This window comes from Mastomys coucha, unplaced genomic scaffold (genome assembly GCF_008632895.1).
Source record: "Mastomys coucha isolate ucsf_1 unplaced genomic scaffold, UCSF_Mcou_1 pScaffold14, whole genome shotgun sequence".
NCBI lineage: Eukaryota > Metazoa > Chordata > Mammalia > Rodentia > Muridae > Mastomys > Mastomys coucha.
The window spans coordinates 119,155,144-119,172,680 of NW_022196896.1; the positions used below are offsets into that span (position 1 = coordinate 119,155,144).

General features: G+C 40.8%; 2 protein-coding genes across 3 annotated transcripts in view; one reads left to right on the forward strand and one right to left on the reverse strand.

Annotated features, from left to right (window-relative positions):
• The window catches only part of Hdlbp (high density lipoprotein binding protein), a 75,161-nt gene extending 67,992 nt beyond the window's left edge, over positions 1 to 7,169 (reverse strand). Inside the window, exon 1 of one of the 2 annotated variants that reach the window (XM_031368493.1) lies at positions 7,000 to 7,169. The gene's annotated coding sequence lies outside the window, so the exon portion shown is untranslated. Of the gene's footprint in view, positions 1 to 6,309; positions 6,438 to 6,999 lie in introns of those variants that run through there. The other variant, XM_031368497.1, reaches the window with a different exon arrangement.
• Positions 7,170 to 7,231: 62 nt separating this feature from the next.
• Septin2 (septin 2) overlaps positions 7,232 to 17,537 on the forward strand; it is a 31,879-nt gene continuing 21,573 nt past the window's right edge. The window contains exons 1-2 of the mRNA XM_031369001.1: positions 7,232 to 7,356; positions 17,408 to 17,438. Coding sequence (XP_031224861.1) covers positions 17,430 to 17,438 — 9 coding nt within the window. The 5' untranslated portion in view covers positions 7,232 to 7,356; positions 17,408 to 17,429. The remainder of the gene's footprint in view (positions 7,357 to 17,407; positions 17,439 to 17,537) is intronic.

A 17,537-nucleotide genomic window follows, 5' to 3' on the forward strand; every position in this document is an offset into this window, starting at 1 on the left:
AAAAAAAAAAAAAAAGAAAACTGAAAAACTTCAACAAACTAGATGTAACCTCACTTTACACTATTTGGACTAGTTATAATCCCACTAGGCAGTAAAATATAAACATTAAATAAATACTGAACTAATCAAATTATGGATAAACCCAGTCTAAGCAGCTACCAATCTTCCTCCATAAAAATGACAGAATGAGGGGCACCTAAAAACTTATTTACTCTCAGGTAAGTGAAGTCACATTATATGAATCATGGGTGGTTAATTATAAGACAGACAGCTCTTCCAAATTAGAAAACGAAGAAACTTTTTTGAGTCCTCTACAGAGATTGGAATTGTAAGTGGGGGAAGAATATTGGTATCTTTGGCTTTTCTAGGATTTGACTTTTAAACTACATGAGGATATAAACTTGATTTTGAATGAAATTTTAATTTTAAATTCTCACTAGTACCAAGAAAAATTAGTAAGGGCAACTGGGCATGGCTGTATACACCTGGAATCCCAGTTCTTGGGAACCTAAGACTACATAGTGAGTACCACATCAACCTGAGCTATGGAGTGAGGCATTGTCCAGGATCTACATGCTGGAAGGAAAGAACTCTTGCAAGTCATCTTGACATCCAAACATACACTGTGGCATGTACATATGCATGCATCCATGCAAACACACAAACACACACACACACACACACACTCACCCCAAATAAATAAAACAATAGACCGACATGTATGTATAAATAGATGTAATGAAAACTAAAAACTAAAATAAAAAAAAGTAAGGAGAATAGTTATGGTCAATGTAATGCTATTCAGTTAACAGTCAGAATCAAGCTCTGTAAGGTCAAGATGCCCAAGTTGTCTTTGTATCTTGTTTATCTCTAATGGTACACAGAAAACTTCAACAAATCTGGAATAACAACCAGTCTAGAAAATGAGATCTCATCATTAAAATATTTATTTTAGAAATTAGAAAAAATAAATTCTGCTTTAGCTCAAAATAACATGTAGCCATTTCCTAAAATGCTATACACATGAAAAGATTTCACTTCCTTGGTTTCCAAATGCAAATTGCTGTGATTTTACAATTTAAGGGATTATTGTTTGGGGTTCTCTGCCTTTTTAAAAAAAAACCTGATGAACTCTTTCCATTTATCTTAGACATAGTATCACTATCACTTGGCAACAGAGAAGTCAGAGGTACAGGTTTCTTCCAGAGCTTGTTATAGCTTAACCATAAGGCAAAAGCTTGCCAATGACCACATGATAGTGGGAAGTATGCACACTCAAGGGCCACCTCAGATATATGTCAAAAATGTATGCTCTCACATTTTGGTTGCTGAACATAATGTAACCAAGCTGGAAGTAATCTGAGAACTTCCCACTGACTAGCTTTCACAGTACTAGGTGTTACCAAGGCTGCTATGAGGGTAGGAGGCATGCATCAACTGTATCCTTGCACTCAACCCTGAATGCTACAATATCAGTCTGCCAGGGAAGATACATGCAGGAGTCCTTCACTGGCAGGTAGGTTATATAGGCAGTCAATTGCTTTTGGATTCATTCAGTCCTGATAAAGTCAATGTGGTCACGAGCTGATGCTCACTGGCTCCAGGGAAGAACTGGCTTCTACTGCCTTGCTAACCTAACTACTAATGCTAGGAGCAGAAGCAAGCACATCTCTTGAGTTTGATTGAGGTCGCCTGGTCAACAGTGGGACGACCAGGACCACCAAGGCCACACAAAAAACTTCCGTCTTGAAAAACCAAACAAAACTAAGAAAACAATGTTTTGTCAAACTGTCTTATAAGTATTTATTTATACTCATAGATTAGTGCCAGTTTTTCACTGCAGTAGTAACAGATAATGAAAAGACTCAGAACTAGTCAAAGTTCTGAAATTGTCTATTGAGCGCTCAGCCCTAAATAGGACATCTACATCAGCTCTACCCCACTCACTATATTGCTCAGGGAATATCACAAAAAGGGGCTGAAAGAATGCAAGACCTAAAGGATGGGGAGACGTACTAGAAATGTTGTCGTCAGGACATGACATGACTGTTGCATCCATGAACTTACTGTAGCTGTGAGTACCTACACAAGATCTACTGAATAAGATCAGTCACACTCTGGCAAGCCACACGAACTGGACTCTGAGTGATTAACAAACAACCAAACACCAAGAGGAAAGGATTCAAAGCAGGGATGGGGAAAGTGTTAGGAGTGCCTAGACAGAGAAGGGTGGAGCTGAGGATGTATGCAATGATCAAGATGAATGGTTTACATGTATGAAATTGTCAAGGAATAAATAAAAAGTGTTCTACTTAAAAATATCAATGGGGTGCTAGATAGTTTAGTGGTTTAAGAGTGCTGACTGTTCTTTCAGAGGACTCAGGTTCTGTTCCCAGCAACCACACGGTGGCTCGCAACTGCCTAAAGTTCAGCATTAGGGATCTGATGTCTTCTTCTGGCTTTTCTGGGCACAATACACATGTGGTGCACAGACATACATGCAATCAAACCATCCATACATATAAAACTTAAAACATACAAAGAGCACAGAAAGCGAGAGAGTGCGCACATGAGAGAGAGAGAGAGAGAGAGAGAAAGAGAGAGAGAGAGAACACCAATGGACTAAGCTCTAGCAATGCTAAGAGCACATGCTGCTTTTGTACTCACACTGGGTAATAACAACTCCCTACAAGTGGAGCACTATGGGAATCCAATGCTGTGGATCTTCCCATGGACACTTGTACTCACTTGAACATGGTCTCTCATCAAATACATAATTAAAAATAATGTAGCCAGGTGGTGGTGGCGCACGCCTTTAATCCCAGCACTTGGGAGGCAGAGGCAGGCGGATTTCTGAGTTCCAGGCCAGCCTGGTCTACAGAGTGAGTTCCAGGACAGCCAAGGGCTACACAGAGAAACCCTGTCTCGGAAAAAAAACCAAAAAGAAAAAAAAAAGAAAAAGAAAAAAAAAAAGTAACATCTTAAAAAAAATTGTTTTTAGGTTTAACATTCACATGTATGTATTCATATGTGTTTGTGCACATTCATATGTTCTTATTTATTTATGGGGAGTAATCAGAGCGATTTTCTTGGTGAGTGTGTGTCAGTGACTCTTGAGTACTGAGATTAAAGGAGTGTCTCACCATATCTTATTTTCTACTTAACTACTGGTACAGATAAGAAATCTAAAGCTGGGTATAGTGGCACATGACTTTAGTCCTAGCACTCAAAGGCAGAAGCAGGCCAGCCTAGTTTACATTGAGAGTTCCAAGACAGCCAGGGGTACACAAAGAGACCCCGTGTCAAAAAAAAAAAAAAAAAAAAAAAAAAAAAAAAATCAAAATCTAAATTTGTAGGTATTTATTAAAATCTTGTTAACAAAAGCTTTAATTTCTCAATTAAGTAATTACATAAGATGTAAAGAATAACCATCTTGCCTCTATGCTTAAATATGAGAGTGTTTTGTTTACTGAAGCATTATTTATAACTTTTTTTTTTAAGAATATCTTATCAATTGTCCAGGCTTCCATGAACTGAACATGTAGCTGAGAGTAACAAAGCTTGAACTCTTTTTTTTTTGGCTTTTCGAGACAGGGTTTCTCTGTATAGCCCTGGCTGTCCTGGAACTCACTCTGTAGACCAGGCTGGTCTCGAATTCAGAAATCCGCCTGCCTCTGCCTCCCAAGTGCTGGCTCCCACCACTCAGCCAAAGCTTGAACTCTTGAACTTCCTGCCCCAACTGCCCAAGTGCTGGAATTACACCTTTCTACCCTGTGCTTGCTCACACATGTACACAAATGTACCGTGGGTGGAATGAATATGTGGAGATAGCCTATGGCAGCAAAGGCACCCACGGACCAGTGATTCCAAAAGACAAGAGACTTAGAAGGGCAAAAATCACTGTGTGTCAGGCCACCTGGAGCCTCTCAATCCAGCAGAAATGGTTCAGAACATCTGCTAACTTTGCTACATGTAAACTCATCAGTGTGAGCCACAGAAAGGAAATCCAACTGCCATATATTATGAATCAGGCAACAGGCTATCACTAAAAAGCACAAGAGTCATAAAGAAAAAAAGAGACACAGGAACCAAGCCAACAGAAACTAGACCTTGCCAGTGCCATAGCACCTTCGCTGTCTGAAATAACCTGGGATAAGAACCTAAGTGTGGCTATGACTCGTCCAGAGTGTTGCATCCTCTGTTCATCCAGCTTCTAATCAAGTTAAGTATGAGAAGGCAGTCATGCACTGTAGCCCAGGCTGGCCTTGAATCTCTGCATCTACCTGATTAGCCTCCTAAATCCATAGACATGCACCTTCTACCATTTCTGGTTTGTAGCTATTTTTTTTTTTTTTCAAAGATTGCTTTTTATTTTAAGTGAGTGAGATTTGCCTAAATACATATATTGACAATGAAGAATCTATCTTACAAAATACCATAGGTGATCTCAACGGTCATACTACTGTCCAATCCTGTCCAACCTGTCAGACTGAGAAGGTACTGAATATATGCCATGAAGACATCTTCATACAATCTCAGCTAAGCCCTCTGCCATTCAAGAAATTAGCCATATGCTTGCCCAATTCTCAACCTTTTGCTGTATGTATGCCACTGGCTATAACGTTACACCTTCCCTTTCCTACTCTTCCCGTTTACAACACTCTATCCTGCCAACTCCACCTGGAAGTACTCTTTAACCATTCTTTAAACCTCAGCTCAAGGACCATTACCTTTTCTTGGGAGGAGAGGGGTGAAGCAGGGTATCCTGTAGACCAAGCCGACCTTGAGTTCACTATGTAGAACAGGCTGACACTGACCTCCTGATCATTCTGTCTCCACAATCCAAAGTGCTGGATTACAGGTGTACTGATTTACTATCACACTTTAGGAAGGATTTCCAACAAGTAACCACAGTCTATTTCCTATCTCTTTTACATATTTCCACTATGGGCTTTTCAACAAGTAATCATACAACAGCCCACCACAGAGACGACCGAGAAGGCAGCTAGAGATGCACGCCGGCAAGTCACAGGCACCTGCCTATCCCAGCTCGGTGCTGCCGCCATCTTCTTGGAGGAAAGAGTAGAGGCAAAGGGCTCCCTTCCCCTTCACTGCTTCTATTTCTTTTATATATTTTCATTATGGTACAAATCAGCCTGCAAAATAAGCTTTCTTTCGAAAGTATATCTTCTGCAGTAAACCATAAAGAGCTAGAAAAAAGGAAAAGTGATTTTTTTCTATGTCTACACTCCCAGAATCCCTAATATGTGTGGCACCCCATTTTTTAATGCTAAGGAAATGAGGTTATTAGGCTGACATTAGAAATTTAGAAGATCAAAATAAAACTAAAAGAAATGTACTTGAAAGTCTATTTGGCCACTGAGAAAGAAATAAGCCTGCCCACAAGAGAGGGAAAGATACGGTTCCTCTTGTGTGTCTTTCTTTGTCTATTCTGACCTGGCTGCCTCTTTCAGGTGTTCTCAAGATGACGAAAGCGTCTAAGCAGTGCAGGACTCTAACCAATGCTACCAACAAAGCTTAGGGACCATTGGAAATTACTTAATTGGTTTTCAAAAATACTATTCTGGAGACTGGAAAAGATATGCTCCATTTTCTCAAAGTTTAAAACTGCCATAATAGGTTAAGAGTTGTTTTGAATCCATAATTCACTTAAAAGCAAAACGAAAACCCAAAGCCACTTTCAGAGCTACATTAAAGAAAAGTATCCCAGTATCTAAAATAATTAACACATTTATCCTATGGGTACTTTAAACGTTCAAAACGTAGACCTAAGCAATAGGTCTCACCCAGTGTTTCCATATTCACATCTGCTTCCATAATAAAAATTTAGCTTGTACCTACTACTAGCCTCTAACAAAACTCTGTGACTGGTTTAACTGGGTTTCAGAAAGTTACTTGCTAAGAAAGTGACTCTTTAAATGGACTCCAACAAATATGTGAAGTCACTGCTTGAGAGCTTAAGGTAGCAAAACCCAAAGCTGAAAGGTGAGCCAAGTTGTAAGTGAAGATTACAACCCTCCAGTTTTCCCCGTGCTTTATCCTTGTCTGTAAACATAATAAAACCCAAGTCAGTCTCCTTTGGTTCAGTTATACCGTATGCAAACACCATGCCCAGTCGACCCTGCAGTCTTCTAATTCAGACAGGATATATACAGTGTAGCCTCGAGCAGTGGTATGCTTCTCAGAGTAATAACACGCGCGCGCGCGCGCACACACACACACACACACACACACACAAAACCACCCCCTCACAACAAGGCATGTGTCAAAACAGCTTGGAATACCGACACTGTGCGCATCACCCACTAAGGTCGCGCGATTGCTGTTTCTTCTCAGGCGAGGTACTCTAGGGTGTTTTCCTATAGAAAGGCCTTGGTGCAAGGCCTAAGGTAGGATTGCTGACCAGCCAGGGGACCTCCTGCGATAGAGGGAAGGACAACCGAGCCAGGCCGCAGCCCAGTACTGCACCTTCCCAGCCAGCTTCAAGCCGGTCGCAGCGAGCAGGGCATGCCGCAGATCTCACCGCCCGCCCTAGACTAGAAGAGGGTAGGGGGCCGTGCCGGCTCCGCCCTCCCCCGCGGGGCAGGGGCTCACGACCACACAGGAAGGCCACGTCCCCAGGGACAGGCACCACTCTAAGGTGTGCGGGGAGGGGGGGGGCAAACCCACGTGACCAGCACGTAGCCAATCCCGGGACGACAACCCGCCATAGAGAGGACCGCGAAGGCGGCTAGAGATGCCCGCCGGCAAGTCACAGGCGCCGGCCTATCCCTGCTCGGTGCTCCCAGCTCGGTGCTGCCGCCATCTTCCTGGAGGAAAGGGTAGAGGCAAAGGGCTCCCTCCCCTTCATTGCTCCGCACTCACGCTGCCACCTGCCCGCCCCCGATCGTCTCTCGCTCTCAGTGGACACCTTATTCCTTCCTAAAAAATATCCTTCGCTCAACTCTAATTTCCCCACAAAGCGGAGGATCTCATTACCTGCTCCTCTTTTATTAGCGTGAGGAATCCAAGCTCATAAGGTAGGAACTGTGGCGAAACAGGAACAAGACGCCATCTTGGTAAAGGAGAAGAGGCTACGCTTGACCTCCCCCCGCCCCCAGCCTCTATATGGCCAACCGCCGTGGGAGGGGCACGGCGCCTGCGCAGAGGCGGACGACAGGATCGCGTCCACGCTTGCGCTCTGCTCGCAGCCGCGGGGGAGGGGGACTACGCGGGGCCCCAGGAAGGAGTTGGCAAGGGGCGGGGCGGGGCGATGACGCAATCTGTCCGCGCGCGCCGCTGGGCGGGGCAGGTCCGTGCTTGTCGCCTGACGAGCGTCCTCCGGCGTGTTAGCGGGTAAGTGTGTGGCGGTGTGGCCCCGCTGTCGCGCGGGCTCGAGCCGAGCTAGCCGTCCTGAGAAAGTGCTAAAGTTCTCCCCTCGCCCCGGCCGCTCCGGCGGTGATAACGAGTACGGAAGTGGAGCGCGTGGGGGAGGGGCGGCCGCGCCCTTACTCCGGGGCTCCAGCGATGGATGCCTGGGTGGCGTTGTCCCTTCGAGGACAACCGGACGGGCGGCCCCCATCTGGCTGATCCTACTGGCCAGGTCCAGGGCAATCGGGGCGGGCGGGCGTGTCTGGGCCCGGTGAAGTTAACCGCGCACAGTCCAAATACTGTGTTGGCGAAGAGTTGGGCGTTTAACGTTGGCGGATGGAGGAGCTGGGTGAGGTAGCGTTAGATTCCTATCTACGAAGCACTTGTGTTTGTGTGGCCATCTTCTCACTTAACGGTGCCGTTTCGTCCTGGGGATGAGAAGGACTAGTCACCCTGGGGTGTTGATGAAGTTCCCCGATTTGAGGCAGTGATGGGCGCATTAAGGAGCGTTCCCCGAGGTAGTGCGACGCTAGACAAAGGGCTGCAGCAGTGTAAGGGACACGGGAAAGGGCGCACGGAGAGGAGGCCTATGACTGAGAAGCAATGGAAGTCTAACTCTGAAGTTGACCGTAGGCCCAGACCACGCCTGGCCCTTCTGTATCTTCCGGCCTCATTTGTTAGTTGGCGCCTTCCCTTGTCCTGTACTGCCTTACCAGACTCTCAACACATAGGACTTCTAGTTCAAACCACTGTGGTCTCTCTATGACTGGTCTCAACCCAGATTACTCCTCGTGTCTGGAGCGCAGTTACCTGGCACATGCTCTGTCTTCTGCTTATCTGTGGTGTAGTTCCTGCTCGCTGCTTGTTATTCAGGACTCTCACTGGATTCGATATCCTTTAGACAGATTAAGTGTTTCTCCGGCGTCAAATATTGGGGTCCCTACTGCCTAGCGCGGTATTTAAGTCTTAGGTTTCTCATGTATTTACTTAGTAGCGAAAATTGTTTTAGTATCTTAGATACATTCTTTAAAATCCGGCTTGTTAAGATAAGGAAAGACAGGGTTTTGTAGGGGTCATGAAGGCAGTTTCTTCATGATGCTTCGAGTTTGAGACTTCTTATTTTCAATGGCTTTTTTGGTAGTTGCCACTCAGGGATTCTTTGCAATACCCAGCATTCAAACTGTCAGTGTGTGCTGCTATATCTAATTTTGGTGATGATTTTCTTAGTTGTAAAGGTTGTCCTGATCTTTTTTTTTTTCCTTACAGTGCACCACAGCTTAGTAAAAAACAAGAGCTTCTCATTCTGGGTTAGCTGGGTAACCTAGGGAAAGGAAGTGGGGCCTCCCTCCATTATCATTCATGAGTGTAATTCAGCTGCCTTTGATTGTGGCTTGCTGCCCCAAGCTCCGTTAAGAGTGATGTCTTGCATAATGAGCTTGTACAGTCTAAGAAATCTAAATGGCAAGAGTCCAGGCACTTTGGATAAAAGCTCTTCAGCATCCTACACTGAGGAGTCTTTGGAGATTTGGGGTAATGTATACAAATAGAACAGTTTGTGTACGTAAATGATGGTTCCTGTTTATGAGTACTCCATTATTATAAATGCCACTTGCAAAAATAGGTTTGTTCACCTAGTCACTGTCTCTTAATTGGGGTGATAGTGTTACTCTCTGGAAATACATCTGAAATATGCAGTGTGAAAGAATAAAATTTTAGTTTGACCATATATCTTATATATGGGGGGATCTAACTGATCCTCCATCTGTACCTAGCAGTATGTTAATAATGGGTCAAGGTTTTCTTGCTAAAAACTAAGTACTTCAGAAGCTCAGCATTCCTCTTTCAGTTTTCATTTTGGCATTACTGGAGATGTATAGTTCACTTGCTCAGGTGCTTTCCCTGAGTGCAAGATTTCTGGTTCCTTATTACACTTCCCCCACCCCCAAACTAAAACCCCTTTTCATTATGTTTAATAAATTGTTAGAAAATCATTGAGAATACAAGTTATGTTTGGGCACAGGGTAATAAATTCATAGCCTGACACTCTCCATATTGAAGAATCATTGTATGTATTCTCTTCTGTGCTTGTGTTGTGCATCAGGATGCTTATCATTTATTTATTTACTTGTTAATTATTTTATTTATATGAGTTCACTGTAGCTGTCCTCAGACACACCACAAGAGGGCATTGGATCCCATTACAGATGGTTGTGAGCCCCCATGTGGTTGCTGGGAATTGAACTCAGAACCTCAGGAGGAGCAGTCAGTGCTCTTAACAGCTCAGCCATCTCTCTAGCCCTCAAGATACTTATTGAAAGAAAGGAAACTGATACTGGAAATTACTCTTCTTCCGTCCAAACTGACCTAGGGCCTCAAAATGGCTGCAGACTTGGGTCAGTAAGCTAAGGAGATGCAGAGATGTAGAGAGATACCCATGACCTTTCCTGTGTCTGGTTGGAGATAAATGACATGCTTGTAGTAAAGGCAAGTCTCCACATTTCTACTCAAGTCTTCCCATTCTTTTACCCAGTGCGTAAGGAAAGGAGACATCCCATAGGGATCCAGCTTAGAGTCCACTTAGTTATACCAATTTGGGAGAAACAAAATGACTTGATAGTTTTAGGGCTTTTGTTGTTGTTTTTGTTTTTTGTTTTTTGTTTTGTTGTTTTTGTTTTTTGATTTATATATTATTATAAATGAGTACACTGTAGCTGTCTTCAGACGCACCAGAAGAGGGCATCAGATTTCATTATGGGTGGTTGTGAGCCACCATGTAGTTGCTGGGATTTGAAGTCATGACCTTCATGAGAGCAGACTGTGCTCTTACCCACTGAGCCATCTCACCAGCCCATCTTTTTTTTTTTTTTTTAAATTCTTCATGTGTTCATAGGAAAGTATAGTGTTGCATCCCTGTAATCTCAGTGTTTGGGGGCTGAAATAAGATTGCCAGTTTAAGTTGAGCTTTTATTATAAAGACTGTCTCAAAATCAAACAAGACAAAGAACCTAAAATGTGTTCCTGTGCATTTTAGTTTTTGTTGTGTTTTGAGATATGGTTTCTTTGTTGTCTAGACTATTCCAGAACTCACTGTATAATAATCCAAGTTGGCCTCAGATTTGTAATCCTTGTACCTCAGCCTCCAGTGTTGTGTTACCACACTTGATTTGCTTTTTATTTTATTAAGTATTTTCCCCTATTTCCATTCCTACATGTGATAGGAGAAACTTTGAATGCTGGCATGCAGCTCATATGTAGAACACTTATCTAGCATACATGAAATCAGGAGCTTACTCCTCTAAGTACCAGACACACACAGCGTACACGATCACAATTCAGAAAGAAACTTTCAGTTTTTGAGACATCGTCTCCCTGCATAGCCCAAGCTTGGCTTCCAGTTTGCAATGACTCCTCCTGTCTTTTGAGTGCTAAGATTACAGCGATGCACAAGGCCAGCTAGAAGGAAACTTTTGTCTTGCCATCTATTCTTTTGTAACACTTACCTAATTTTTTTTTTTTTTTTTTTTTTGGTTCCAGCCCAATCTGGAACGTCTATACTCATGGTTTTCTTGTGACAGTCCCTCAGATAGGGGTAGAAGAAGACCTAGACTCCTCTTAGCCTGCTTTACTATTGGCCTTTTTTTTTTCCCTAGATGAGTTGGTTATGATTTGTTGTATGTATATGAGTCCACTATCTGCATGTACACCTGCATTCCAGAAGAGGGCATCAGATCACATTGTAGATGGCTGTAAGCTTAACCGCTGAGCCATCTTTCTAGCCCCAGGCTTTTTTTTTAGATTTGGTGTCCTTATAAAGTGGCTTTGACTGTCCTGTAATTCACTATGCACACTAGACTGGCCTCAAACTCACAGAGCTCCACCTGCCTCTGCCTCCCAAGTGCTAGGATCAAAGATGTGAGCCAGCAAGCCTGGCTACTGTTGATTTTTTTTTTTTTTTTTTTTTTAACTCAAGTATTGTGGTCTTGCCCTGCCAACAAGATAATTTTGTTTCATGATTTTTTTTTGATACTCTAATCTTAATAGAGTAGTATTAAATAATTCTAATAAAATTGCAATATGTAGATGCTACTTCCATTTTTACTGTAGTGAAAAAAATGAGGCCATTTGGGTATTTGGTTATATTAAACAACTATAATTAATTTTTAATAGAAATAATAGCTTATTTTTAGGAGTCTTGTGCATACTGAATTATAAATGAAGTGTTCTAAGATTTGCTTCACTGTAATTCAAGCAAGCTGGAAATAAACTAATACTGGACTTGAGTGTTAATTATTGAAATTGAATAAAAGGTGGTACCTGAGGTTTTATTGTATTGTGATATTTTTGGGTGTGCTTGAAGTTTTTCTTCAGCGTTTTAAAGTAATTATAAGAGTAAGAGTAATGGACTTTTTTATCTAATATTTATTTCAAATAGATTTAATAACCCCTTTTATAAACATTACATCTTATGCATATGAGTGTTTTGTACATCTGTGTGCCCAGAAAGATTAGAAGAGGACATTGGTCCCCTGGAACTGAAGTTACAGACAGATGTGAATTGCATGTCATTGGTGGGGTCAGACCTGGGCCCTCTGGAAGAGCAGCCAGTGCTTTTAACCTGTGAGCCATTTCTTCATCCCCTAGTTTAAGGAATCCTATTGTTTAAGAAATAGTATTTGCTACTGGTTTGGGAAATAACCCTGAATTATATATAAGCAGATTTTCATGCAGATTGATTGCTGAACTTAATTAAATACCTCATTGGTATCTGCTTATATATGTTTTTCTCCTAATGTGTTATAGTTATACTTTTGATACATTACTAGAATCTAATTGCCGGCAAATATTTTTAAATTTTGTATTTATAGCTATGAATGAAGCTGATTCATAATGATATTTGTTCTTTCTTTATTGTGGGGCTTTCCTTCTTCCTTTTCCATCTGGATTGTTACTGAAGTTCTGTTGACCTCACAAACAAACTAGAGCACTTCGCTTTTTCTGCAGTTCCTTGGAATGGTTAAACGACTTTGTTAATGTTTCTTCAGAGTTTCATGCTATTTTGCTCTAATTCCATCTGGTGTTGGCCCCTTTATGTTTCTAGTTTAGTGGTGTGTGTGTGTGTGTGTGTGTGTGTGTGTGTATGCTTTGCATTCTTTATTTCTAGAACTTTTTTATATTTATGTATGTATTTGTGGGGAATGGGGCATATGCTCCTGTGCGCTGAGATTAGTGGACAACTTGTTGGAGCCTATCCTTTTTCCTTTACCGTGTGGATCCCTGAGATCTAACTCTGGTATTCAGGTTTGGAGACAAGGCCCTTGTACTATGAGCCATCTAGCTGGCCCTTTGACAGGACTTTAGTGGCATCAATTCTAGTTTTTGTTCAGTTTTGGTAATATATAGCATAATATATAATCGTGGCCTTTTTATAGTCTGTATCTGTGATTGTGCCTTCTTTTATGTCTGCTCTCATTTCTTTAGTTGGATTCATATGAAGAATTGGCTGGGGAGATAGAGGCAAGTGGATTTCTGTGAGTTAGAAACCAGCTCAGTCTACATAGTGAGTTTCAGGACAGCGGGAGCTACGAACTGAGATCCTCAAAACCAAAAATTTATTTCAAAGATTTAGCCCTTGGACTTACTTGTCCTGTTTGTTTGTTTGTTTGTTTGTTTGGGGTTTTTTTGTTTTTTTGTTTTTTTTGAGACGGGGTTTCTCTGTGTAGCCTTGGCTGCCCTGGAACTCATTCCATAGACCAGGCTGGCCTCGAATTCAGAAATCCACCTGCCTCTGCCTCCCAAGTGCTGGACTTAAAGGCGTGAGCCACCACCGCCTGCCTTTCTTTCTATTTTTAGGATAATTTCTTTTTCTCTTTATTAATTTCTTTAGAATTTTTTTAATCATTTGTGGATATTTTTAGGGGCAAAACTTCTTTCTTTTATTTATTACATCCAGACTGCAGTTTCTCCACCCAGTTTCTCCCTTCCACTTCTCCTCTCCCCCAAATCCACTCCTTCCAGGGATATCAAGCAAGCATGGCGTATTAAGTTGCAGTAAGACTAGGTACCCCCTGCATATTAAGGCTAGATGAGGAATAGGGTCCCAAAAGCAGGCAAGAGGGTCAGAGACAGCTTCCACCCCCATTGTTAGGAGTCCCACAGAATAGCAAGCTACACACCATAACATGTGCACAGGATCCAGGTCATATTGGTTCCCTGATACTTGGTCCAGTCTCTGAACCCTCATGAGGCCAGATTAGTGGGGCAAAATTTCTTTATTTGCACTGTTACTGATAAAAATATGTAAAGCTCAAGTTTGAATTTGTCCTATAAATGTGGACATCTGCATCTCTCCCACCCCCAATTCCATTGGCTCCTAGAGACAACTTATGGTTTTTGCTTTGGGGATTTCCTTAATCCAAAAGTTGAGGATTGTTCCAGCTCTTTGAGATTTGTTTCTTTTCACTTTTAGTTTAAACAGATCATAGGTTTAGAGTGTTGATTACAAAAAGCTTTCAGGCTGGACATGGTGGTTCATATCTTTAATCCCATCATCACTCTGGAGATAGAGGCAGGCAGATCTCTATGAGTTTGAGGCCATTCTGGTTTACATAGCAAGTTTCAAGACCATGAGAAACTATCTCTAAAACAAAACTCTTAAAAAGTAAATTAAAACTTTCACATTTTATTAATATTTTTTAAATGTAGGCTATGTGGTTTTATTCATTCCCTATTCCATAAAGCTTCTGTATATCAATTAAGCAAGACTGGTTGCATTTACTGTCTTTCTGCCCTTGGAATACTGTTTAAGTTGCTTTGGAATTTTTCTTTTTCTTTGCTTTATGGTTTTATCTATAGTTAAGTATTTGGACAGGGCTCTGCTATATCTTCCTTACAAAAATTTTAAATTATTATTTCTTAATGCTATTGTATTATCAAGAGTTAGTATGATGACATACATGCATATTTGGAACACAACTGTTTCCATAGAATCCCAAGTATATTCCATGTATTAACTGTTAAAGAAGTTAGATGTCATTTATTAAAGTCAAATTAACTTCACAATCTTGACCTTTCTGACTCATGGAAGGTGATAAAAACATTAAGAATTTGATGCTTCAGATGGGTGGAGTGGGGATTGGAGAAGGAACTAGTTTTCTTGCTACAGTAACTTTGAATTTCTTTCTTTCTTTCTTTCCTTTTTTCCTTTTTTGGTTTTTCGAGACAGGGTTTCTCTGTGTAGCCCTGGCTGTTTTGGAACTCACTCTGTAGACCAGGCTGGCCTCAAACTCAGAAATCCGCCTGCCTCTGCCTCCCAAGCTCTGGGATTAAAGCCCTGCGCCACCACTGCCCGGCTTCTTTTTTTTTTTTTTTTTTTTTTTTTTTAAATTTCTTTATGTTTCTGTTCAACATTTACTTTGACTCTTTATAGAAGATAAAACATTTTTTAAACTATCTCTGATCTTATTTTTCTTTCACTTAAAATTCTACATTTACATTTTATAAGATTAATAGCCACATTTTGTGGAAATGAAATCCCTAATTTGTCCTAGAGAGCGTTGGAGAGACCCCAGGTTATTCAGTCCTAACTCCTGTATTTCGTATTTCAAGCTCCACCATGAATGCAGATATCTAATGGTAACTTTCCCCCTATTAAATAGAGGAAGTCATAGAGAATTCTACTTCTCCACATAACTTTCTATAGCCAGGGGTCTGCTGTCATTCTTTTTATTATGTAAGTTAAAAGTGTTCTCCATATGCTAGTGATATAGAGGTGCATAATATCTACTTTTTGTGCATAGTATCTACTTTTTAATGAGAATAGCAATAGCTGCATGAAGGAGATGTTTTGTGTACCACGAGTCAAGCTGTTGGAAGAAAATTATTTCTGACTAATCGCAGAACAGATGAAGCAGATACTGTTTGCTGGGCAGGTGAACTATATTGGGGAAGTTGTAGTCACATACAGTTCCAGTATAAGAAATAACCATACGCATGAAGTGTATACATTTATTTTTATGCATGATTTTATACATGTAGCTATTTTTCTTTCTATAAAAATGGTATTAAACTGTATATACTGTTTTCTATCCTACATGCTTCATATAGAAGTATATTGTTAACATTTTCTCTTGTCAAGTACTCTTTTATGACTTAAAACAACGGAAACTGTCCATTTGCCTCTGTTGGCCTGGTCTATTTGTTTTATCCCAGTCTGAATTTTAAGGGGGATATCTTTTTTTTTTCAAATTTCACCTTTTTTTTTTGTCTTGATGTAAGATTGTTATTGATAGTTTCTTCTTTCTATGTATTCTGATTTGATTAAGTTGCTATTTGTTACTTACTGTTTATTTTTTTAAGACTTTAACAAGACAAATATTGGCCCAGTGTTGTGGCTCATGCTTTTAAGGCCAGCTAGGGATACATAATAGAGAGAACCTGTCAAAAAAAAAAGACCCACAAAATCAAGAAAAAATATCCAGGGGTGGCCTTGAATTCACTTTTCCTCTTGCCTCAGCCTTCCCACGGTTGTGTTACAGAGTGGGACATCAGATCCAGGGGTGGCCTTGAATTCACTTTTCCTCTTGCCTCAGCCTTCCCACGCTTGGCGTTACAGAGTGGGACATCAGATCCAGTTTCACATTTTTCTGTTGATTTGGGATTGCTGCGTTTGTCCCGTTAGTGGCTACCTTTCCTATTATCTCCTAACTGGACTATTTTTTTGCAGTCAGGATATAGTTTCTGGCAAATCTATATTCCATCTGACCCATTTATCTCTCCCTTAGAAGGTTTTAGTTCTTTATGGTCATTCCTGCCCCTAACTTTTCAAGTTTGCTGAGAGAGTTTAATCTATTTAGTTGTTGTCTATTAATAGCATTTTTCAAGGATGTCCTTTCTATCTAAAGGACCTTAATTCATTCTTTTGTTACACAGTTCCAGGTAGCTGGCTAATGTACAGACTGGTATTTGTTTTTGACAGGAAGATTTTGTTTGTTGTTTTTCTTTGCCTCTATATGTTCTTCCCTGATCCAGATACTTTCAAAATTCTTTATGTAGGTATCCTAAATTTTTTCAATATCAAAGCTTATAAAAGTCAATGGAAAGTAACTCCAGTTCCTTTGAAAGACTCAGTTCCTCTTGAAACATCATAGTACTCAATTAAAGGCCCATGAATTCCTTTGCATGCCTAACTTAATTTACCTGCTCAAGTACAGTGAAGTGCAGGAACCTCATTTGCCTTAGGTGCTTGAAAACATTTCCATTGGAGAGAGAAACTTAGGGTCTGCAGTGATCATGTAGGCTAAGGCTTGGAAAACAAAGAAACTTTATGCTAAGTTCTGAGTTTCAGCAGAAGTCCAAAGCAGCACACTCTTTGTGTTGGGAAACCAAAGCTTCAGGATTGTGAAATTTGTGTAAAAATTCAGCTCTAGGGCTAGAGAGGTAGTCTCAGTGGCTAAGAGCACTCACTGTTCTTTTGGATTTGGCTCCTGCCATCTACATGGTGGCTCACAGACATTCATAATTGCAGTTCTAGGGGATCTGACACCTTCTGACCTCAGAGTTACCAGGCAGGCACAGAAACATCAAAATTCAATCTGTCCTCTTTACTTGTAAATGTGCTTCATGTTGTACCTTGTGCCCCAGTGCCAAAATATAGTTCCCAAGTTATGCTAGTAATCTATCAGTCAGAGATGACACACATTCAGGATACAGGACTCTGGGCACAGTGGTATCCATTTCTCCTTGAAAGGCTTCAGTTAAATTAGAGATAGGAAGTAGGTTGTCTTTTTCTCCCATCCCATCTGTGATGTTTAGAATATAATAGGTCTGAAAGAAAAAAAAATATATATATATATATTTGGAAATATAGAAAGGTATGTCCAGATACTTTTGTCAGCTTATTTAATTTTTTTCTTCAATGCTTGAGCTTACTGAGAAGCTAAAGAAACAAGCCAATGTCATATATCTATCTTCACGGGTCAGTTCATGTTATTAAATATACATATACAAATTCAGACATCTGTCTTTTCTTTTTTAACAGATAGACAGAAAAATCAAGAAAGATGTCTAAGGTAAGGTCATATAACATCGTGTACCTATGGTGTTAAGAAAAATTGTTTTAAATTTTCAGCTAGCTAAAAAGGATTTCTAACATAAACTAATGATTTTGT